General features: G+C 48.8%; 2 protein-coding genes across 6 annotated transcripts in view; one reads left to right on the plus strand and one right to left on the minus strand.

Annotated features, from left to right (window-relative positions):
* The window catches only part of POLM (DNA polymerase mu), a 29,551-nt gene extending 28,049 nt beyond the window's left edge, over positions 1-1,502 (minus strand). For all 3 annotated transcript variants that reach the window (XM_088671381.1, XM_088671380.1, XM_035121206.3), the window contains exon 1: positions 1,409-1,502. The gene's annotated coding sequence lies outside the window, so the exon portion shown is untranslated. The remainder of the gene's footprint in view (positions 1-1,408) is intronic.
* LOC118088022 (N-acetylglucosamine-6-sulfatase) lies at positions 1,370-22,433 on the plus strand. Of its 3 annotated transcripts, none has more exons than XM_035121210.3 (13): positions 1,370-1,952; positions 6,563-6,622; positions 7,083-7,286; positions 7,435-7,500; positions 8,324-8,422; positions 11,120-11,284; positions 11,604-11,686; positions 12,673-12,791; positions 15,444-15,547; positions 16,616-16,717; positions 18,173-18,283; positions 20,373-20,480; positions 21,381-22,433. In XM_035121210.3, the coding sequence occupies exons 1-13, from the start codon at positions 1,794-1,796 to the stop codon at positions 21,522-21,524; spliced, it is 1,524 nt and encodes a 507-aa protein (XP_034977101.1). In that variant the 5' UTR covers positions 1,370-1,793; the 3' UTR covers positions 21,525-22,433. The 3 variants fall into 3 exon arrangements, with proteins under 3 accessions (XP_034977101.1, XP_088527508.1, XP_034977102.1); XM_035121211.3 differs by lacking the exon at positions 1,370-1,952 and adding an exon at positions 2,787-3,353; XM_088671382.1 differs by lacking the exon at positions 20,373-20,480 and having other exon boundaries at positions 1,563-1,952.
* Positions 22,434-22,643: the final 210 nt, after the last annotated feature.

Below are 22,643 nucleotides of genomic sequence, written 5' to 3' on the forward strand. Positions count from 1 at the left end.
CAGAGGACCAAATATTTGCAGATAAAATTACATCGTGCAAGGGAATGCATAAAGAAAGGACTGGTCCAAATATCATACATGCCAGGTAATGAAATTCCGGCTGATATGTTGTCCAAGGTTGTAAATAAAGAACAGTTGCACAGTTATATGCAAAAGCTACAGTTTGGAACTGCTGAGCTTAAGGTTTCACAGAATGGGGGAGTGATGTCAGGAGATTCAGTTCCACCTTAAGACTTAGGCATGTTGCTGCTGATATATGTCACATGTCTAGGTATATCCTTTTATGGACTTCTACTTTCAGTTCTGTACTGGTTCTGTTCTGAGTTCTGTTCTGAACTGTTTGATCTGATGGAAGAGAGAAAGCATCATTCGCTCTCTCTTCATGCTGTAATATAGCTGTAAATAAACCACTTTAAAATGCCTCTCTGCTGCTGCCTTATCATCTCCGCTGCAACCGCTGAAACTGCGTGGGCATCTCTGCTGATTGCGTGCTCAGGTTGCTGAGACCCTGAGTCGTGTTCGTGTTCCATGGGAATCACCGGGACTGAGACGAAGAGGGAGCTGCCGGCTGGACCTCCCAATGGTGAAATCCCATCAGGGGTGTCAGTGAGGAGGCTGGTCTTTCTGTATAAAGGTAAAATTCCCAGGATTCGTTGCTCCACCCACTTTTGCTTTGGCTACGCCCACCACTGGCCAGCGGGAATGTGGCCCATGGGACCTCATGAAAGCCAAGATGGGGATGGGGGCCAGTGGGCAGTTCCTGGAAGTGGCTCATGGAGGAAGGAAGGAGGGCACGCAAAACCCAGACTCAGCCGGAGAAGCCTCTGTTATTGCATTCACTCGCTTTTAGTTATTTCATAAAGTTTAGATACTGCTTGAAAGTATTTTGAAAAACCCCTAAGTGGCTTACAAAAATAATAAAACCATCAATCAAAACAGATACAGTATTCAGTAACACTGAAAAACAATTTAAGATCAATAGAAAGCTAAAAACAGATTAAAATAATATCAACATTCTACATATCTGGGTAGGCTTGTCTAAGCAAAATATGTTTTTAGCAGGCACCGAAAAAAAAGTCCAGCAAAGGGTCCTGCCCAACGTCAACATGTTCCAAACGGTGGGTGCGCGGAAGGAGCACATCAAAGCGGTCCAGCGAGCGAAAGCCTCCCCACTACCCTCCAGTACGTGGTTCTTCCCCATCCCGCTTCATCCGCGCAACAACCCTGCCTGCAAGGTAAGCTCAGCGGACCAGGAGCGCTGAGCGGCCAAGGGGAGCAGCCGGAGTCCCAGGAGAGGCGGGCGCGCAGGGCTGGGCTTCCCGGTTCCCGCCCAACGCCGCGCCCCGACCGCCTTGCAGACGACGCCCCCATTCACCCGGACCGAAGGAGGCCAGGGGGACTCACTCACCGTGGAAACGGGCACGGGATCCCTCGCTCGCAAGCAGCCCACCTGGGCAGGCGGCACCGCAGGATCCGGGCCGAAGGAGCAGCCGGCCTTCCCTGGCCCCGCCCCCTTCCCGGCAAACCTTCCCTGCGGCCCCGCCCACCTCCCCCTCTTGCTTTGTGGAACTGAAAGTGACGAGCTTTGCAAAAAAAGACACCCAAACCCCAGAGACGCCGCGGCGCAAGAAGGGTCTCTGTGGGTCAGCGCAGGCTCCTCGCTAAGGGAGTTTGCAGGTATCCTGCGCCCCGCAGGGAAGCGCGCGCCACTTGACTTCCTGGCCAGTGGGACGCGGAGCGGAGGCGCTTTTGCCGCGCAGCTGGCGAGTCTCGCGCGTGCCCGCGCCCTTCTCATGGGGGGCTCCTTGAAGCGGGGGTCCCTCGGCGCTCTGTTCGCGGCCTGGCTTCTCCTGGTCGCGGAGGAAGCAGTAGCCGGAGGGGGAAGGGGGAAAGCCAAGGGCAATATCCTGCTAATCCTGACCGATGACCAAGACCGAGAGATCGGGGGCATGGTAAGTGCCGGGGGTCCGCCTCTCCAGATTACTCAGAATCACAGTACTGTACAGTACAGTAAGGGCATATATAGGATACGAAATGCACGTGTTCCTCCGGGCTACTTAACGTAGGACTGAGCTCAGCCTCGCAGCCTTTCCTGAATGCCTCGGTTCAGCAAAAAGCACGTCCGTGCGTGTGCAGAGTGCGTTTCCTCTGCACAAAGTACTGTATACGGCAAGATTGCTTCAGTGGATCAGTATGCCTGGCTGTTAACCAGTAGGTTGCCGGTTCGAGCCCACCCAAGGACAGTTGAGGGCAGGATTCCTGCATTGCAGGGGTTGGACTAGATGACCCTCGGGTACCTTCCAACTCCCATGTTTCTCTGAGACCTCAAAGTACACCTGAGCCACAAGCCGATATACATTAAAGGAATGTATATCCTCAATAGTATAAAGGCTTTATAGTCCAAAGGTAGGTAGGTGGGGTTGTTTTTTTTACTGTTCTGCTGTGAAGGGATCAATAACTTTGCCAAAGTCTAAGCCAGCCAGCAAGGGGCCACAGGGCTATTTGACTGCAAACCCATGTATAGAACAGGCCCCATTTATTTCAGGGGGGCTTTGCTGCATCCGAGTGTACATTGGACTGTGCCATCCCTATGCATGCTTTACTTCGAAGTAAGTTCCTCTGAGTTGAGTTTATGCCCAAGTGACAGCACAGGATTTCCCCACGGCCTTCCTTCTTGTTGGTCTGTAAGGACCAAAGGGTCCTGATCCAAGGGTCCTGTTTGCTGAGAGGGACATACATGCGCAGCAGCCCTTCCAGCTTCTTTCCTTGTGATAGCAACCCTCGGTGGTACTTCCTGGTGGAGAAGCAGGGAATTGAGGGGCTTGGGATCCAAACAGGGGCTAGCCCTTTGCTACCTGAAGGAAAGAGCAAGGTTGTACCCCTCCTGTGGCTCCACATATGGGCATCAAGAGGACTGGCAACTGACTGCGCCTTTGGGGGTGAAGTCAGACCGTTGGAGACATCCTGTTTCCGGCGGTGGGAAATGACTGACTCCCATATGATCGGACTTCAGCCGTGGCAGTAATTCAGGGCTGATATGGCGGTAATTAGCCCTGGCAGACTCCCCAGGATGGGGGAGGACTGTCTCAAACTCAAAGAACTGCAGATTGTCCAAGATTGCCAGCTTGCATTGTGCAAGAGGCAGAACACTGGGTCACAGAGCACGACACGGCCGGCACTCTCTGATGTCTGTTTAGATAAAATAATTAGATTTGGACAATAAACAGACATAGTCTGGACCGAAGAAGACTGAGAAAAAACCTGCAGAATTGTACAGTCCCTGGCGTTTAAGCTCGGATTTCATAGAGACTTCAAAGAGATTCTCAGTCACTGAGTTTGGATTACGGAGGATGGTAAGTTTTTTTCCCTTCTCAACACTTATAATCTGTTTTCTACGCCAAGCCTCATTAAGAAACCTAATTTATTTTGAGGAGTACAGATGGACTTCTATTTATGATTAGACACTTAACTGTACAACTTTGTTTGGTTTGAAAGACTTGATAAAGAAAAGAAGAATTAAGATGGCACCTGTGACGCAGCAAAAATAGAAAAATGAAAGTTTTTCTCTGTTTTGAGAGAAGTGGGAAATGCTTGTTGGCTTACTTTGCAGTGATTTGAGACAATAATTTGAGATAAAATACAGAGCATTTGTTTGCAGAACTTTCATTAAGTGCAAGAGAGAAGGCTAAATGGATGTCTAGTAGCCCTCCCACCCTAGGGCCCGGGAGGGGGGATTGCAAGGTCTCTGAAAGCCGATCGATCGTCAAATAATTTGCATCTGTGGAATACAGTTCATTTACATTGCAGTATGCAAACATATACCTACATCAAAGACAGATTTGGACAAAAGCCTGGATGGGAATAACTTAACAACTTAATGAGATGGGAGTTGCTGCATCATAAAACTTCAAAAGAATTGGAGATTGGAATAAGGAAGGAGGAGCTGCGCTGCTAAACAAGTTGGAAAAATATACATTTTGAATGAAACTGTGCTCGATGGATGTAAGGATATATGATTTTGGACATGATTGAGAATCGCAGAGCCAGGGACAGAACTTTAAAGTGATAAGATTGGAGTGTGGAAAACAGGAAAAACAACAAAGAGCAGGGATGAGACATTGGAAATATGCTTCAGAGGTCCAGACTATGGGGAGTCCGTAAAAAATTAATAATTAACAATTTGGACAACAATTTGGGTGTTGTTTTTTTTAGTTTATTGTTTTTAATTGGAATAGTGTATTTGGAATATTATAATTGGCTGTTTGTATTGGAAAACTAATAAAAATGATTAAAAAAGAAGACATCAGACCGTTGGAGAGTGGCAGCTGTGGGAGGGACATGTCTGGCGCAGGTGCGGGCGCCCGGTTGTGCTGTGGCAGATGCACCATGACGTATCTCCTCCTTGCGGTTGTTCCTCCTCTGGTCACTCCTGTGTCGTGTATGTTCAGTCTCTGGCATATCCAGGCAGGGCAGAGAGAGGCGCTTTGTGTGAGAACCAGGAGGACCACTGCTCTGTGTCAAGATAAAGGCCCTTTCCTATGTACTTTGTTAACTGGCTCTAGAAACTGCCAAGGGGGGTGTCTGCCTGTGCCTTGCTGGTCCTGGCCTTGGAGAGCACCATCGTCCTGTCTGGTGACATGCAGGAAGCCAGTCATGTGACAAAGTCCCACATGAGTGCCGGTGGTTCTCTATGCTTCCAGATCATGTTTGGTTGCTGGAATGACAGCAGGATGCAGTTTGCCTTGTCCTCAAATAGTGTGGAGTGAAAATCTGAAACCGCCACACATTGTAACATTTACATGGGGCTGAAGTGTAGAACAAGTGAACATCGTCATGTGCCATGCTTATCAGAACTGGCCCCAAAAGGGCTGCCACAGCCTCAGGTTTCATTTCTCTGTGGAGGTTCCCTAGCCAGAATTGTTGCTTCCCATCATACATTTTGGCTTCTTCTCCCACATGCATCATCTTGAAGATGCAGAAACAAGCCCATGCAACATGCTGCCGACTTGATGACACCCTCATGTGCAGAAAGTGATGCCATGGGAGGAGGGCCTTGGCTGAGCTTCCTTCTGAAGGTTGTTCTTTCTGACACCCCCTTCGGTACTTCAGTTTATAGTTCTCCTTAAAACGAATAACACAAATGGTGTAACAAATGTAATTAATATGTCTGATGGCTTTTGTGTGTGGCAAATCTTACCATGGTTTTAGAGCAGGAAATTAAGTATCCATCTTGCAAACCTCGGGTTACCACTAACTTCTTGAACAGTTTTCCCTCCATGCTTGAAAGAAATTAAATAATTCTGGGCAGCTGTGGCAGGCAGGGGCCAGGTGGCATCCCCATAGCAACACTGAGGCCAGTCCCCTCGGAAAGCTTGATCATAGATATGGTGACAGATGCTGTGATAACTTGCATTGGCTGAGTCAGCTCAATATTGTCTACACTGACTGGCAGCAGCTCTCCAGGGTTTCAGGCAGGGGGCCTTCCCAGCTCTGCATGGAGATGTTGAGGGTTGAACTTGGGACCTTCTGCATGCAAAACAAGACTCTTGAGCACTGAGATGTGGCCCTTTCCAAAATGTGGCCTTTCCTTACAATAAGAATACTAAAGAACCAAGGACCATGGGTCTGGGTCTGCAATTTGCATAGGGGAAAAGCTCCTATTGAAGTGAATGGGAGTCCCCCCCACTTACCCACCCCAATACAAATTTCAGGCACAGGCGTGGCAGGGGTTGGGTTGGGGAATGGTGTTAAATCCTCTTACCCCCCATGCTAGGGTCCTTGTCTGGATCAGGTTCCCCACAGGGGCAATTTGTGTGAGAACAAACAAAAACTGCGCACTTAAATAGACACCTGTGTAGCTAACATAACATGTCACTTAGCCCTGAGAGATGGTTCACAAAGGAGACCTGTGGGATCTGGGGCTGTTGTGAAAGTAGGAAAATAGAATATTAGACTTTGGTTCATTTCCAGTGTGGCCTCATGGGAAAAGAAGAAACCCCATGTTTTCTGAGGAGGCAGGCCTGGTCTCTTTAAAATGAACTCTTCTCCTTCCCCCCCTCATCTTGTCTCTAATTTTGCTGCTAAAAATGGCGGAGGTCTTGACCTCTTGGTTCAAGACCTGTATTTTAGGCTACCATTATGCCACAATGGACAAAGAATGCCATTCTGCATTTATTGAAATGGCGCAAAGGTATTTCGGGGAGTGGATGTGCATATTGAGCCAGACTCAAAGGGTTGCTTTGAAGATTAAATTGCAGAAAAAGAAAATTGCCCCCAAACACTCATAAGAACGTTTTGTGGCAGGTGTTCCTGAAAATGATTGTAGGCTGCAGAACATGGAAAGGAGAAGGCCATTCTGCCCTCATCCCAACCATCTTCTGTATCAGGGGTTGGGGAAACCTGCAGCCTTTCGTTTGATTCCAACTCCTATCCCTTGCAGCCAGCATGACCAGTGGCAGCGATGAGTGACATGAGAGTTTGTTGGTTAGGTGATCAGCTGTGTGTTCGCAGGCTTATTTTCAGGCCTGTGGCCCAGATGTGACTGCTTTGTTCTACCTTTCAGACCCCCATGAAGAAGACAACATCCCTGATCGGTCAGTTAGGCGCCACTTTTGCCAACGCAGTAAGTATCTGGGTAACGCTGCTGAGAGTTGCTCTGGGAAGTTTAAAGTGATTGTAGTCCCAGGTGCATTGGGAATAAGAAACAGCCCTGAAGCACAGAGGGGGTGGTTTCCTCTTTCTCCTCTCTCCATGTTGTTTTTTTATTATATATAAACTGCTAGCTTGTGTTCACTTGAGGTTTTTTTCCTAAGCTAAAACACCCCAGCTGCTAGACTGGTAACTGGGAACATCTGCTGGAACCACACCAGTCTTGAAAGATTGACTCCCAGTACATTTCTGAGCACAATTCAAAGTGTTGGTGCTGACCTTTAAACAGCCTTGGCCCTGTAGACCTGAAGTGGTGCTGGTGGTACCCCTGCTGAGTTTAGGGAGATGCTTAGGACAGTCCACAGATTGGGGAGGGAGGGAGTCTAATTTGTAGGGCAAAGGCTGACCTCCTGAATGGACATGTCACTCTCCAGTTTGCAGTCACTCCTCTGTGCTGTCCGAGCCGCAGCAGCATCCTGACCGGCAGATACCCTCACAACCACCTGGTGAGGAACAATTCCTTGGAGGGCAATTGCAGCAGCCCAGCCTGGCAGAAGTTTCAGGAGCCATTCACCTTCCCGGTTTACCTACAGAGGCAAGGCTACCAGACCTTCTACTCTGGCAAATATCTCAACCAGGTAAAGCTCTCTGCAGACAAATGCCACCGATGCTCAAATGTTATATGCAGATGATGGGCATTCTGCGGGCATCACATTTCCTTGCCTTTAAAAGACGTGTGCAATGCATGCCTGTTGCATCTGACTTGGCAACTCTCCTCTATTACAGTATGGGGACCCCAAAGCAGGAGGCATTCAATATATGCCACCGGGCTGGAGCTACTGGTTAGGTCTGGTGAGTAGGTGCCATTTCTCTCTCTCCCTCTTCCTCTCCCTCTCCGTCTCCCTCCCTCCCTCCCTCCCTCCCTCCTAAGTTCACAGTGGGCAAGGTGAGATCCTTGGGGCAGAGTGTTGGACTTCAATATGCAGGATCCAGATTCACACCTGTGCTCAGAACTGAAGTTTGCCAGGTGGCCTTTGCCGAGAGACAATAAGCTGCTGAATGTACATTCTTGTAGAACTTGGCAGAGGGGGAAAGGAGGTCTCCCTCCTCTGAGGGGAAAGGGAGTGGAAGAGAAAGGAGTGATATTTATTAATAACAAATAAATAAACTGGGGGTGCTTCCTGTGTTCCTAGTGAATGGGAGAAAGAAGAAGCAAACAAAGCTAGATTAGTATTGCAATACTGTGAGGCTGTGGGAACAGAGTGAGCAGCTGTTCAAATGCAGATTTGGAAGTTAGGATCCTCAGTAATAGTAGAAGCAGCTCCTCAGACAATTGGTGTGTCTCCTACAGTGAGAACAGTTCTCCAGGGTGTCTCAAGCCGAGAGGCCTTCTCCATCATCTGCTACATTGTCTTTTAACTGGAGATGCCAGGGGTTGAAGCAGGGACCATCAGCATGCAAAACAAGAGGCTCTGCCATTGAGCGATTGCCCTTTGTTTGGAGAAGGGTTTCCTTTGGGTTCTCCCCCCCCCCACAGGCACCAAAATATCCTAGTCTGGCTTCCATCTGTAATACAGTACCTTCTTATTGTGGGGTGGCCCAGTGCCAAGAACCAGTTTCCAGAGCTGGCTCTTTGGTGACTCAACTCATCATCCCTTTGTGCCTCTTTCCATAGGTGGGGAATTCCAAGTACTATAACTACACTCTTTCAGTCAATGGACATGAGGAGAAGCACGGGGAGCACTATGAAGAAGACTATCTCACGGACATCATTGTAAGTTGTCCCTCCATGTCACCTTTGTTTCTGGCTTCCCAGATCCTCCTGCGATCAAGTAGCTAGACCACTTGAAGGGCAGCCCCATTCAACAAAGTCAGAATGCTTTTTTTCGGTGTCATCAATTAGTATAAAAAAAAGTCGAATTCCATTGGCTTACTTGGCTCACTAGAGGGGCTGGGAGCTGGGGGGACTGTCTGATATACAGTGATTCCGCTCCTTCCTCCTGGGCCGTGTTCAGAAAGTGGTGGTGTGGGATGAGTGTTCAGACCCCTGGGCTCTCACTTGTGGGGTGCCTCAGGGCTCTGTCCTCTCCCCCATGCTTTTTAACATCTACATGCAGCCGCTGGGAGAGATCATCAGGGGGTTTGGGCTGGGTGTCCATCAGTATGCTGATGATACCCAGCTCTACCTTTCTTTTAAATCAGAACCAGTGAAGGCGGTGAAGGTCCTGTGTGAGTGCCTGGAGGCGGTTTGAAGATGGATGGCGGCTAACAGATTGAGATTGAATCCTGACAAGACAGAAGTACTGTTCGTGGGGGACAGGAGGAGGCAGGCGTGGAGGATTCCCTGGTTCTGAATGGGGTAACTGTGCCCCTGAAGGACCAGGTGCGCAGCCTGGGAGTCATTCTGGACTCACAGCTGTCCATGGAGGTGCAGGTCAATTCTGTGTGCAGGGCAGCTGTCTATCAGCTCCATCTGGTACGCAGGCTGAGACCCTATCTGCCTGCAGACTGTCCCACCAGAGTGGTGCATGCTCTGGTTATCTCCCGCTTGGACTACTACAATGCGTTCTACGTGGGGCTACCTTTGAAGGTGACTCTGAAACTAAAACTAATCCAGAATGCAGCAGCTAGACTGGTGACTGGGAGCGGCCGCTGAGACCACATAACACCGGTCTTGAAAGATCTACATTGGCTCCCAGTACGTTTCCGAGCACAATTCAAAGTGTTGGTGCTGACCTTTAAAGCCCTAAATGGCCTCGGTCCAGTATACCTGAAGGAGCGTCTCCACCCCCATCATTCTGCCCGGACACTGAGGTCCAGCACCGAGGGCCTTCTGGCGGTTCCCTCATTGTGAGAAGCCAAGTTGCAGGGAACTAGGCAGAGGGCCTTCTCGGTGGTGGCGCCTGCCCTGTGGAACGCCCTCCCGACAGATGTCAAAGAGGAAAACAACTACCAGACTTTTAGAAGACGTCTGAAGGCAGCCCTGTTCAGGGAGGCTTTTAATGTTTAATAGATTACTGTGTTTTATTTTTCAGTTGGAAGCCGCTCAGAGTGGCTGGGAAACCCAGCCAGATGGGCGGGGTATAAATAATAAATTATTACTACTACTACTACTACTACTACTACTACTACTACTTATGTCTGTCAAGGAAAGAACTAAAGTGAGAAAGAGAACATTGAAGCTGGAAGACAGCCTGCCAAGTCTCTGACGTTCATCTCTTTCCTCCAAAAACTCTCCTTTTGTAGAAAGGATCTGTAGTACTCCCTCCCTGCCTCTTTTTCTCCCACTTCTTCACTCTCGGCTTTCAGGAGAAGAGCTTTTCCAAGCAAACAAGAGGCCTCCACCTCTGCCTATGCTTCTCTGTTGCAGCAGCCAGTCACCCAAGTCAGTGACTCAGTTGGTGCCTGTAGTAGATGGGGCACCGAGACCTAGAGGAGCCTTTGGACAGCAGTGGGCAGCCTCAGGCTGTGAGGGTCCAAAGGCACCTTCCTAGGCCTCTCTTGCCCCAGCCTTCCTTCACATCCTCCTTGGGTGTTTTTGCCTGGCTAGAACGGGTCCTTAAACTCTGATCATGACTCTCATTTGCCTGGATGGTGGATGGAGAGGAGTTTGTGTAGAAACTAGCTTGTGGATAAATTTCATATTCATTGCCCACCTCTTTTTGCCTCTGGCCCTGCCCCCCCCCCCCGGCATGTGGTTCCCTAGAAGATTGCCCAGGGAGGAATACAGGCATCTCTTTGAAATTGTTTCTCCAGCCCTGATTCAGTGAAGTGGGTAGAGTGTTTTCATGTGCACTTTTGCACGACATGCAAAACAGTTTCCCCTGCTGTTGGTTGCAGGTCAGGAAAACACACACTTCTACCAGCACCTGGAAACTAAGCACAATAGAGAGAGAAAGATTGTATATGACTGCACGATAAACTGGCACTTTAGAATCCCATGCTTACTTTGAAAGTTAACTCCATCAAAATCCTTAGGACAGGGTGGGGAGCCCTCTAGATCTTGTTGGCCACGGACTGTGCTGGCTGAGCTGATGGCAGCTGGAGTCTGCACAACATCTGGAGAGCCACAGTTTCCACATCCGTGAAAATGGGACTTCAGAGGAAAGACATGAATGGGAAATATGCTATCTATTTCTCTTTCAAAACCCTTAACCTGTGGAGCAAGGTACAGTCGTACTTGGAAGTCAAACGGAATCTGTTCTGGAAGTCCGTTCGACTTCCTAAACGTTTGGAAACCAAAGCGTGGCTTCTAATTGGCTGCAGGAAGCTCCATCGGATGTTTGGCTTCCAAAAATAGTTGGCAAACCGGAACACTCACTTCCGGGTTTGCGGCGTTTGGGAGCCAAAATGTTCAAGAACTAAGCTGTTTGAAAAGCAAAGTACAGCTGTATTTGACCCCTTCCATGCCTCCCTAGGATTCCCTCCCATAGCACCATGTCTCTTTCTCTATCCTTCCCCATCCCTGCAGACCAACCGGAGCCTCCAATTCCTGGAGAAGCTTTCCCACCCTCCTTTTCTCATGGTTCTGGCGCCACCTGCTCCACACTCCCCCTGGACGGCAGCTCCCCACTACAAGTCGGCATACAGCAGCATCAAAGCGCCACGCAATGGAAGCTTCAACGTCCACGGAAAGGTGAGTTCAAAGGCCTTGATGTGGGCAGCTTTCATTCCGTGGTCCCAGAGAACTGCTGTGATGTAGCTCTTTTCTTCTTAAGACAGCAAGGATAATAATAATCAAAGAATTGTGGCACTTATGTGCATTTCTTACTGTATTTTGTTTTTAAAAAGGTAAATCAGAACTTTAAAATGGCAGGTGTTACATACATGGGGGAGGGGCGGGGGGAAGAGCACAAGGGTGATGGTGTCATCAGGTGTGGGTCCGAGTCCTTTTTCCAAATATTTGTCATCTGGATTCTGTTGATAAAGCCTCCACAATCTTCTTCCCTTTATAGGACAAGCACTGGTTGATAAGGCAAGCAAAGACTCCCATGTCAAACACATCCATTGAGTTCCTGGACAACGTCTACAGGGAACGGTAAGAAAGGGCCCGAAATGCCACTTGTAGGAGCTGTGGTAGAAGCTTGAAAGGAGTGAGGCCATGGGTGGGAAACATTTGTGGGGGCTTTTATCCAAAGTCACCGAGAGACCCTGAGGGAGACAGACGTCTGAGAGGCAGTGAGGCTCAGGAAGTGTGCATCTTCCCTCAACCTGACATCCTTCAGATGCTTTGAATTGCAACTCCCATCAGCCATTGCCAGTGTAGGTGTGATGTGAGATGTGATGTATGGAAGAGCTGTGAGGTGAGAAGTACCTGGTAAAGGAGTAATGGGCACAATTCCACATTGCCTAACTGTAATATTGAGTCTTCAGGAATGGGAAGCGTGTGGGCCTCTGGATGTTGTTGAACTCCATCTGGCAGGCAGGAGGCCCCTGAAGCATGCCCCACTGCTCCAGGACCCATTGAACTGGAGCCAGGACCCTCACAGGCCCCCTTCCCCTGGGCCTGATCAATTGAGTGCCTCCCAAACCAGTGCAGGGAGTGCACTAAGCGGGAGGCATGGAGCCCAGGAGGAGGGTCCTCCTTCAGACAGAGGTTTGGCCCTTTAACGCCTGCTCACTTGGACCTTCCTGTCTGGGCATCTTCATGGAACCAGAACAGGACAGTCCCTTTCAGGAGCCCAGCTGCAAGCCTTCCAGAAGCAGTTGCCTAGCTGCTGTTGGAAAGTGAACATTGGACTATGGACCCTTGGTCTGACCCAGCAGAACTATTTGAAGATTGCCTGTTTGTGCAGGGTCAACAGTAGAGATACAGGCTCTTCCCTCATACACCGAGTGGCTTCCCTGCTGCTTCAATAATGCAGTTTATTGGGGTAACTCAATCTGTTGCACCAAGATTTTGTTGAACTACAACTCTCATCATCCCGTTTCTGGCTGAGACTGATGGGAGTTGTAGTCCACAACATCTGGAGGGTACCACATTGCTGCCTCTGCAATATATAGTATGTCCTCGCTTTCTTGCAGGTGGCAGACTCTGTTGTCTGTGGATGACATGGTAGAGAAGGTTTTGGATAAATTGAAGTCCCTTCGCCTGTTGGACAGCACATACGTGTTCTATACTTCAGATCATGGTTACCACACAGGTGAGCTGAGGCCTGCTTTTGCCACAGAACCTTGTGGGAGGGGGCTGTGGGATGGTGGGGGAATAGCTCCAGTGTCTCTTTCAGTGGCAACCTGGTGGAATGTGTAGGGATGCATTAGGCCAGGGTTGCCAACAGGATGGATTATGGCAATGGGCTGTCCGAGGAGCTGCCCTTGAAGACAACTTGGAAACTTTCCTTGGTCCAAAATGCAGTGGCCGGATTGCTGACTGGAGTTGCTTTTAGAACTCATGTAACCCTTGTTTCTAAAACAGCTGCGCTGGCTGGTGATTTGTTTGTGGGCCCAATTCAAGGTGCTCACATTAGTGTTTAAAGCCCTAAACGTTGACTTTGGGTATCTGGAAAGACTGCCTCCTTCCTTGAAGAACATCTGGAATACTAAGATCAGCCGGGGGGGGGGCCTCTTGGCCATTCCACACATCCCCCTCAGAAACTGGGCAAGGGAGGCCTGGGAGAGAGAGTTCCCTGGCAGCCCTAAGGCTCTGTGCAACATCCTCCTCACAGAGCTGTGCCTGGCAACTTAGCTACGGTATTTGGAGAATGCTGAAAGCGAGCCTCTTTACCTCGCCCTCGGACACTTGAGGTGCATACTTTTAGGACCCACCCTAATTTTGTGATTGTCAGCTTTCTTATAATGTATTTGAGATTATGTAACTCTCCCTAGGGCCTGAGGGTGAAGGGAGGGTAATAAATTAAAATAATGATGTTGTGAGTTGCTGCTTCAACCAGTCCCAGTCCGTGTGGCCAAGGGTTAGGAATGATGGGAGTTGTAGTCCAGCAGCATCTGCTTTCCGCCTCTCTGACCAGAACTCCTTTTGTGCTGGGGGTGGACTGTTGTCCATGAGAAATGGCAAAAAACAAAGACTGAGGTCTAGTTTCTCACCACTGGCTATGCACTTAACTCTCTGGTTGACATCCAATGATATAGTATTTTTTAAAAAAAGTAGTCAATTCCCCACCCCCACCCTGTGGTTTACATTTAAAAATATGCCACATGATCCTAGTGGGGTTAACTGCTTGCATTCTAACATTCAAGTAGATTGATACTCACACCTTTTTCTTCCTATCTCTGTAAATGTTTAGTGGTTTACGTAGAAAAGGGAAACTGTAAATGCAGGGAAGGGGGATTTCATGAGGGGGCCCCTCAAAGGCCCTGAGGGGGCCAGAGCCCTGATTGCTGCAAGAACAAACCCTTGACCTCTGGGGCTGAATGAGCAGCCAAAGGAAGCTGGAACATCTTCCTAAGGGATGAGTGGGGAGCGTGTTTCATTCCCAATGGGGTTTTGTGCCCTGAGTGCCACCCTCACCTTCTGCTGTCCTCTAGTGAGAACTCATAGGGGGGCTAATGGCTAAGGCTGGTCTTTTCCTACCTGGTGCCCTCCTGATGGCTGGGGCTGATGGGAGTTGCAGTCCAAAGCAGGTTGTCAAAAGCTGGTTAAAAGTGTTGGACTAGGAATGTGGAGACCTGGGTTCATGAAGCTCACTGGGTGATCTTGGGATGGTCATACTCTCTCAGCCTAACCTGCCTCACAGGTTGAGGCCAAATGAGGGTGAAGCACTTGCATTGCCCTGAGCTTCTTGAAGGAAATGTGGGATGCAAATGTAAGAAATAAATATTTTTGTTGTTGTTGTTTAATCATTTAGTCGTGTCCGACTCTTCGTGACCCCATGGACCATAGCACGCCAGGCACTCCTGTCTTCCACTGCCTCCCACAGTTTGGCCAGACTCATGTTGGTAGCTTCGAGAACACTGTCCCACCATCTCATCCTCTGTCGTCCCCTTCTCCTTGTGCCCTCCATCTTTCCAAGCATCAGGGTCTTTTCCAGGGAGTCTTCTCTTCTCATGAGGTGGCCAAAGTATTGGAGCCTAGGCTTCAGGATTTGTCCTTCCAGTGAGCACTCAGGGCTGATTTCTTTCAGAATGGATAGGTTTTATCTTCTTGCAGTCCATGGGACTCTCAAGAGTCTCCTCCAGCACCATAATTCAAAAGCATCAATTCTTTGGCGATCAGCCTTCTTTATGGTCCAGCTCTCACTTCCATCCATCACTACTGGGAAAACCATAGCTTTAACTATACGAACCTTTGTCGGCAAGGTGATGTCTCTGCTTTTTAAGATGCTGTCTAGGTTTGTCATTGCTTTTCTCCCAAGAAGCAGGCCTTTTAATTTTGTGACTGCTGTCACCATCTGCAGTGATCATGGAACCCAAGAAAGTAAAATCTCTCACTGCCTTCATTCCCCCCCCCCACCTTCTATTTGCCAGGAGGTGATGGGACCAGTAGCCAAGATCCTGGTTTTTTTGATGTTGAGCTTCAGACCATATTTTGCGCTCTCCTCTTTCGCCCTCACTAAAAGGTTCTTTAATTCCTCCTCACTTTCTGCCATCAAGGCTGTGTCATCTGCATATCTGAGGTTGTTGATATTTCTTCTGGCATGCTTAATTCTGGCTTGGGATTAATCCAGTCCAGCCTTTCGCATGATGAATTCTGCATATAAGTTAAATAAGCAGGGAGACAATATACAGCCTTGTCAGTTGTCCTTGTCCTTTCTCAGTTATTCCATATTCAGTTCTAACTGTAGGTACTGCTTTTTCTGGAGGGGAACTCCAATTAGGACTTGTTTTTGCCTCCGCAGGTCAGTTTTCACTGCCCATTGACAAGAGGCAGCTGTATGAGTTCGACATCCGGGTGCCGCTGCTGGTGCGAGGTCCAGGCATCAAGCCAAATCAGATTCACCTGGTGGGTACATTTCTTTCTTTTCCCCGACTCAAGTGCTTGAGCTGAAGGAGTCCTAACTCAAGTGCTGCTTTCCTTACAGAAAATCCCAGGTTCTGCCCTGACCATCTCCAGTAAAAATTATCTCAGGTTGCTGAAGGATGGGGAAAGATTTCTGCCTGATGCCTCTAGGGAGCCTCAATACTAGGCTGTCTGGCAAAGCCATATCTTCATAAGCCCAGAGCATCTGCCTTATATGCAAACATCTTCAAGTTAAATGCCTGGCTTCCCACAGTAGAACTGGGAGAAGACCCTGCCTGAGGTCCTGGAAAGCTTCTGCCTGTCAGCATAAAAAGCAGTGCTGAATTGGATGGGCCAAGGGCCTGAGTTGGTAGGTGGCAGCTTCCTGGGTGAGAGTAAAGGTGTCCTCTAAATTTTCAGCCAGGCCTGTTTGCTGGATGGTCATTGCACTCAAAGCCTGAATCTCTGTTCCTGTGGGCATTTTGTGGAGTTGGGAACTATAGTCAGTGAGCTCACTTCCAAACATGTAGAATTGTAACATTTCCGGAATAAAGCTGAGTTAGAACCTTCCTTCCTGACATACTAGTTTTCTATAGTCAAGAGTTTGATTTTTTAACATCTTTTTATTTTTCGAATTGTAACAACGATAACAGCCTGTTAGATAAAATGAATCATTCTGGTGAATGCACAGGCATGTATCCCATTTTACAATAAATGTCCAGCGTATAATTCCAAGTGGCCTTGTCACATACTGTACAGTCAGGAGGTTTTGATTCTTGTGTCAATCTCTGTGTCTTCTTCTATCAACTACTATATGTTTTGGGGAACTGTCTGTTGCCATGCATTTGGAAACCTCTTAACCAAATTTTACATGATTGTTCCTGAGTCCAACGATGTGGTTTTTGTCTGAATAAAGTTGGGTGTCATTTTGAAATGAGATGGTGGGCTGAACCTTCCAAAACTGCACTTTTTAGTTTCTTGGCATTCCCAGACTAATACGAAGAAATAATTGCCTTGAACTGGATAGCTGGATGGCTTCTGTAACTCTGTCCCATATTGTCTTCCTCTCAGGAACCTGTCCTCAATATTGATCTGGGACCCACCTTCCTGGATATCGCAGGTATCGATGTATCTCAGACCTCCATGGACGGACAATCTTTCTTGCCCCTGTTGGTAATAATTTGCCCAGAACCTTCTAGAATACACAGGGGGATTTTGTGTGTGTGTTGAAAAAAGGAGTTCTCTGGAGTCTGTAGAGAAGTAAATTTTCAAACTTTACACGGTATTCTTTCTGCCCAAGGATCCTTTGCTCAGAACTCTTGTCATGTAAGTCCTGAAGGAAACTCTGCTATGTACAATGATGCAGCTGGAAATAACTCCACATCTTCAGTTTCCATGCATTATTGGAAGCAAGACTCTCAAGCTCCCTTTGCATATTGCTTGCCTTGAGAGTCTTGTTGTATACAAGGAACTGCTGGACCCGTCTACCGGTCCTGCTCCTGAGACTTCCCTGGCCGCCTCCTTGACAGCTGCATGTTGAGGGTGGATATCTGCAATATGTCCCAGCTGGGGCTGCTGGGAGTTGGAGTTCAAAATCCCCAGAGGACCCCATGTTGGCCTAGGTAAAGTCTGCATAGAAGCAGCCCTGGGTTTTTTAAAATAGAATAAAGCCAGAGGTTTTTGCTTGAAAGTGATTCTGGGCTCTGAGAAGGATTTGGTATCCATGAGCAATAGATGCAGCGTAGAAAGTCCATTTTAAAGGATATGGCAGAAACAACGAACAGTGCTGTAAGAATTGTGGTATGCATGGCATTTGGGAAGTGGGGTTAGATTGCTGCTGGTGGGCCTCTGGCTGCCTCTCCCTTAGCTAGCTTGTGCCTTCGTCTGTCCTTCCTGCTGCCGTGGGATTTCTGCAGACCCCTTGGACCTCCCACACAAACTCTAGAGCTAGAATGGGGAATGTCGGCCCTTCAGCTGTTGCTGGACTACAACTCCCATCAACTCCCATTGACCCTTGACCCTGCTGTCTGGGGATGATGAGAGTTGGAGTCCCAACAACTTTTGGAAGATCCCAGGTACCCTATCCCTGCTCCAGAACACACCTTCACCTGTGGCTGTATTCTTGACATGCAATAGTAGTGGGGACAGGCTGCCATTTCAGGGCATTTGCTCTGGATGTCTAGACTGGGCCAGAAAACCCAGAGAGCCTGTCAGGGATGCGGTCTTGAGAGGTTTTTTTTTTTACCAAACTTGTATAGTGCTTTATTATTATTATTATTATTATTATTAAAAAGGAATTTACACAAAATGTGAATCAAAATTACCTATAAAAATTCAGAAGATAAAAACAAGCAGACCTAAAAAAAATCCAAAATATAAATAAAACCAGCTATTAAATATATGCATTATTTTAAAAATATGTATTAAAATGCACACCAACTTTGCCTATCTGGGTTAGGCATGCCAAAATAAAAAAAAAGTTTCCCAGTAAAGGTGCCTGCCAAATGTCAATGAGCAGGGAGTTCCAAGTGCTGCCACACTCCCTTCCTCCGTTTGGAGGGTGTGGTGGAGAAGTGGAGCTTTGTCACAGCAGGGGATGCTTTCTGAAATGTGTTTCCTTGGCTCCAGGTGAACGAGACGCACAAGAGCAGGTGGCGGTCGGATTTCCTGGTGGAATACACTGGTGAAGGCCACACTCACCAAGACCCCCACTGCCCTGCCTTGGGACCAGGGGTGTCAGTAAGTGCTTGCTCTGGAGGAATCTCTGGTGGCAAGAGGCACAGAGATGCCTAGACCACTCTGCATTTCTTACAAATGTCAAAATGTTCTGCTACAAGAGAAACTGGATCCTGCAGATAGGGTTGCCAGACTCAATGGTGGAAACGACATCTGTGCCTTTAATTGCCCTGCTCTCTTTTGAGTCTGGAAACCTTAAAGAGAAACCAGCAGACCCTTTGTTTCATTTACAAGCAAAGGGTCTGCTGGTTTCTCTTTAAGGTTTCCAGACTCAAAAGAGAGAAGGGCAATTAAAGGCACAGAAGTCCTGTCCTCTATTGAGTCTGGCAACCCTACCTGCAGACTGTGTAGAAATAATACACAGGCTGCAAAGTGGCATAAATATGCCAATGTGTCTGGAGGGGAGGATTTCACCCAAAAGAATTTACTTGATTTGACCATGGAATGCTCAGTGTGGTCCCTTGGCGCCTCCCAATGATTACAGTTTTTTAAAAAACAAGGCACTGCCCCCCTTCTTGCTCTGCTTTCCCATTCTCCTTTCCTCCTGACCAAGCCCCCTCCCGTCACACCTCCTCCACAGCTTGCTCCTTTTAAAGGAGGTGGGATTTAACAGAGCAGGAGAGCCTACTTCGAAGCAGACATGTTTACACAGCACCTCTCCTCTTCCCCTCCTGCCACATGTTCTGCTTCCTCAGCTTGTCCTGCTGCAGGTTGGCTGGCCGCCTATTGGGAGAGCGAGATGACAGTCTTGACGTTTTTGTGTATCCCATATAGGAAGAAATAAGGGGTTTTTGTGGGAGGCAGAAATTGTCTGGGGTGGGTTTTTTGTTTTTGGTTCTCTCTCTCTCTCTCTCTCTCTCTCTCTCTCTCTCTCTCTCTCTCTCTCTCTCTCTTTCAGATATTGCTTTCTGTTCTCCACCCCAGATTTAGAGTGTTGGAGTAGAACCTGGGTTCAAATCCCCAGTCTGCCCTGGCACTCACCAGGTGACCTTGAACTAGCCACTCTCCCACAGGGTTGGTTTTAGATGGAGGAAGGGCAGGGTAAAAGATGTACTGTAGCAGATGAGCTCTGCCTGGCTTTCCTTTTCAAGAGAGGGAGGCCTGCTCTGCCACTCCCCCAGAGGTGGTCCTAAAGGGATGTGCAGGGTTTGGCCTCTGCAGTAGGAAGTTTTGCCCTCAGGCTTGCAGGGTTTGGAATTTGCCTATGCAAAGGGGATTTGCTCACCTTAGTTTACATAAAGTCTCCTTCTGCCTCAATCCCCCTGCCCACAGCGCTGAGGGAAGCCAACGCTCTTCTCCTCATTCCTACTGTTATCTTGCAGTCCACATTCCCAGCTCCCACATCATCTCCCACTTAAGAGTTTCCAGTTGCTTAGCACAGGTTGGAATTATGCCTTTTGCTCATCACATTGGGATTGTGCTCAGAGTAGACCCTTTGAAATTAGTCGCCCTAAATTAGGCATGTACATTGATTTCAGTGTATTGGAGACAACCCCGTGTGTCTGGAGCAGAAGTGAACCTTCCTTTCCCGCTTCTTAATCCAAACCTGCTTTCAAAGGGTTGAAAGAGTGGGGGAAGGGTTGGAAGTTCTGTGCTTTGGAAACCCAGTTTCCAGTGTTGCAGTACAGCATGCTTCAGCCAGGAGACTCCATTCCATCCCCTCCTCCTATGGAATGCTCAGCAGGGCCACTGAGCACACTTAGCCCTCATTTGGGCTCTTTTGAAAAGGGCAGGCTACCTTCTCAGGCCCCCTCCACACACAAAAATTGGGCAAGGGCCATAGCTCAGTGATAGGGACTTCTGCTGTGTGGATAAAAGGTCCCAAGTTTGATCCCTGGCCTCTTGGAGAGCTGCTACCAGTCCATGTAGACAGTCCTGAAGAAGATGGACCAGTGGTCTCCCTTGGTATCAGGATGCTTTTGATTCGGGGTATTTCTGCCACCCTGGTCTCTCGCATGTTCATCAGGGGCCCCTTTTTGGCTACAGTCCCCTTGGCACTCGCCAGCTGAGTTTGTTGTCGGAGGGAATGTTGCTGTCTTGGGTAGGTGTTAGATTTGAATAAAGCCTCTCTCCCCCTCTCCCCCTTTGGCAGCAATGCTTCCCTGACTGTGTGTGCGAGGATGCCTTCAACAACACGTATGCCTGTGTGCGCACATTGAGCCCCATCAACCTGCAGTACTGTGAGTTTGCAGATGCCCAGGTGAGCACCATCTGCCTCACCTGTCCTGACCGAGGCCCGGAGCAAGGGCCACACCCTTCCCCTGTTGATGGTCAGCAGTGGCCTCCAAGGGATGCTGCCACAGAGCAACCTTTTTCAGAACTTCCCAGCCTCTTCATGCGGACATCATTCACTGAGGAGCCATAGCAGAGGAGTCTGGTGTATATTCTGGGGGGCACATGTAAATCACAGAAGGATGTGTCCAGGACCAGGTAGCCCTCACTCTCGGCCTGGGTCAGGCTTAGGTTTAAAATATTCTGTTGAATTTAATTTTCCCCAGCCTTTCATCACAAGTTCCCAGGGTGGGGTGCATACATTCAGTAGAACATATGAAATACAATTAAAGCACCGCTTAAAACCATAATTGAAACTCAAGAATCATTGCTGTGCAGAAGCGGCAGGAGGAACAGGGGAACAATCTGATCCAAAAGAGCTCCCCAAAACCTGGGAGAAGAGGTGTTCTCTCCCCTAATGTATGCCAGTGCCAGAGGTACTTCGGAGGGGAAGGAGTTCTGTAACTGGAGAGTCACTTCTGCTAGGGCCTCCCATAATCTCTGCTGATCATAACATTCAGGCTGGTCTGTACGGGACAAGGCACTTCTTCAGGTATTTTGAACCCAGGTCATTTGAGGCTTTCTACATTAACATAACCAGCTTAAATTTGGCTCAGAAGCAACTGGCAATCAGTGCAGGTCTTTTGGGACAGGAATAGTAGGTGTCCTGCTGGCTGGAGGCTGATTTATTGCAGCAGTTGCAGCTTTTGAACTGTGTTGAAGGGCAGCCCCACGTACAGTACATTGTAGTAGTAGAAGTTGTTGAGGATTTTGTCTTCTGTCCTTTAGCAAATTGTGACTCTCTTTCTCCCTGTCTTTTCTCTTGCAGAATTTTGTAGAAGTCTATAACCTGACTTCAGACCCACACCAGCTCTTCAACATGGTGAAAACTGTGGACCCTTCACTACTGGAGCAGATGAATCAGAGGCTGATCAAGCTGCAGGCCTGCTCTGGTGTCACCTGCCGCTCCTGAGGGAGCCGCTCTTGCTGTTGGACTCTGCCGAGGGGAACACGGAGCCCATTCTGGGTCTCTCCTTTCTCTCTCTCCCTCTCTCTCTCTCTCCATTTACTGGCCTCCCCTCTTTTCTCTGCTCTTCAGCCAAACTTGATGCTGATTTTTTCCGTTTTGGATCCTATTCTGGAGGGTGGTGGTTGGCAGAAGAGAGGGCAAGAGGGATTGGGGGGGGGGGGGTGAAAGTGCCTGTGCCAGATTTCCCCATCGAAATGCTCTGGTATCCCATTCTGCCTCTTGCTGCTCACCTACACCTTGCCTTTGCCACCAGACTTGGCAACTGGCAGGTCGGATTTCACCACCCAGGCGGGGGGGAAACAGGGCTGATACCTATGCTGTCGGTTGCTGACCAGCATCCAGGGCAGTCTCGAGCAGGTCGCGCGCCCTGGCGCTGAGGGGCGGAGATCGCTCTGGCGCCCCTGCAGGGCGCAGCATGGTTTCCGCACGGCTTTGCCGCGCAGTGCGCGGCCTACTGGCCTGGCGCCCTGGTGCACCGCACCACCGAGGGGTCTACCTAGAGCCCGCCCTACCAGCATCCCCACTCTCAGGGGTTCCCCATGGCCAGCTGGTGAAAGATTGCGTCCCCTCCTCTCCCCCCCGGTCTTCGGGGTGTGTGTGTATGGGATCCCCTCTTTAATCACGAATCAGTATTGCAGATTCTGCCCTGCAGTGCCTTCTTTTTACCTGGAGGTGCTGCCTGTCCTTTTGTGACTGTCATGTGCCTTGCAACTCCTCCGCTTTGAGAAGTTCTGATTCTGATCAACTCCTGCAGCAGCTCGGGCAGTTGCTGTGTTGTCTTGCCTGTGCCTCTCCGCCTTAAGTGCTGTGAAAAGAAATAGAATAGAATAAAGGACTTGTTTGTTAGAAAAACTGATCTCACCCTTTGCATGGACTGTGATGGCTTTTGCTCTATATGTGGAGAGGCAGGAGCCAGACCTCGAGAGCCACACAAAGACCTACAGTGAATGTCATTTCCTGCGGTTGTGCTGGTTTAAAAAATCCACGGTGTCAGCTGCAAGTACTGACTGACTTCTGAGAAGAGAGTCAGATACCCAACAGTGTTTGGGGAACCTGTAACAT

The sequence above is a fragment of the Zootoca vivipara genome, chromosome 6 (genome assembly GCF_965207765.1).
Source record: "Zootoca vivipara chromosome 6, rZooViv2.hap1.1, whole genome shotgun sequence".
Lineage (NCBI taxonomy): Eukaryota > Metazoa > Chordata > Lepidosauria > Squamata > Lacertidae > Zootoca > Zootoca vivipara.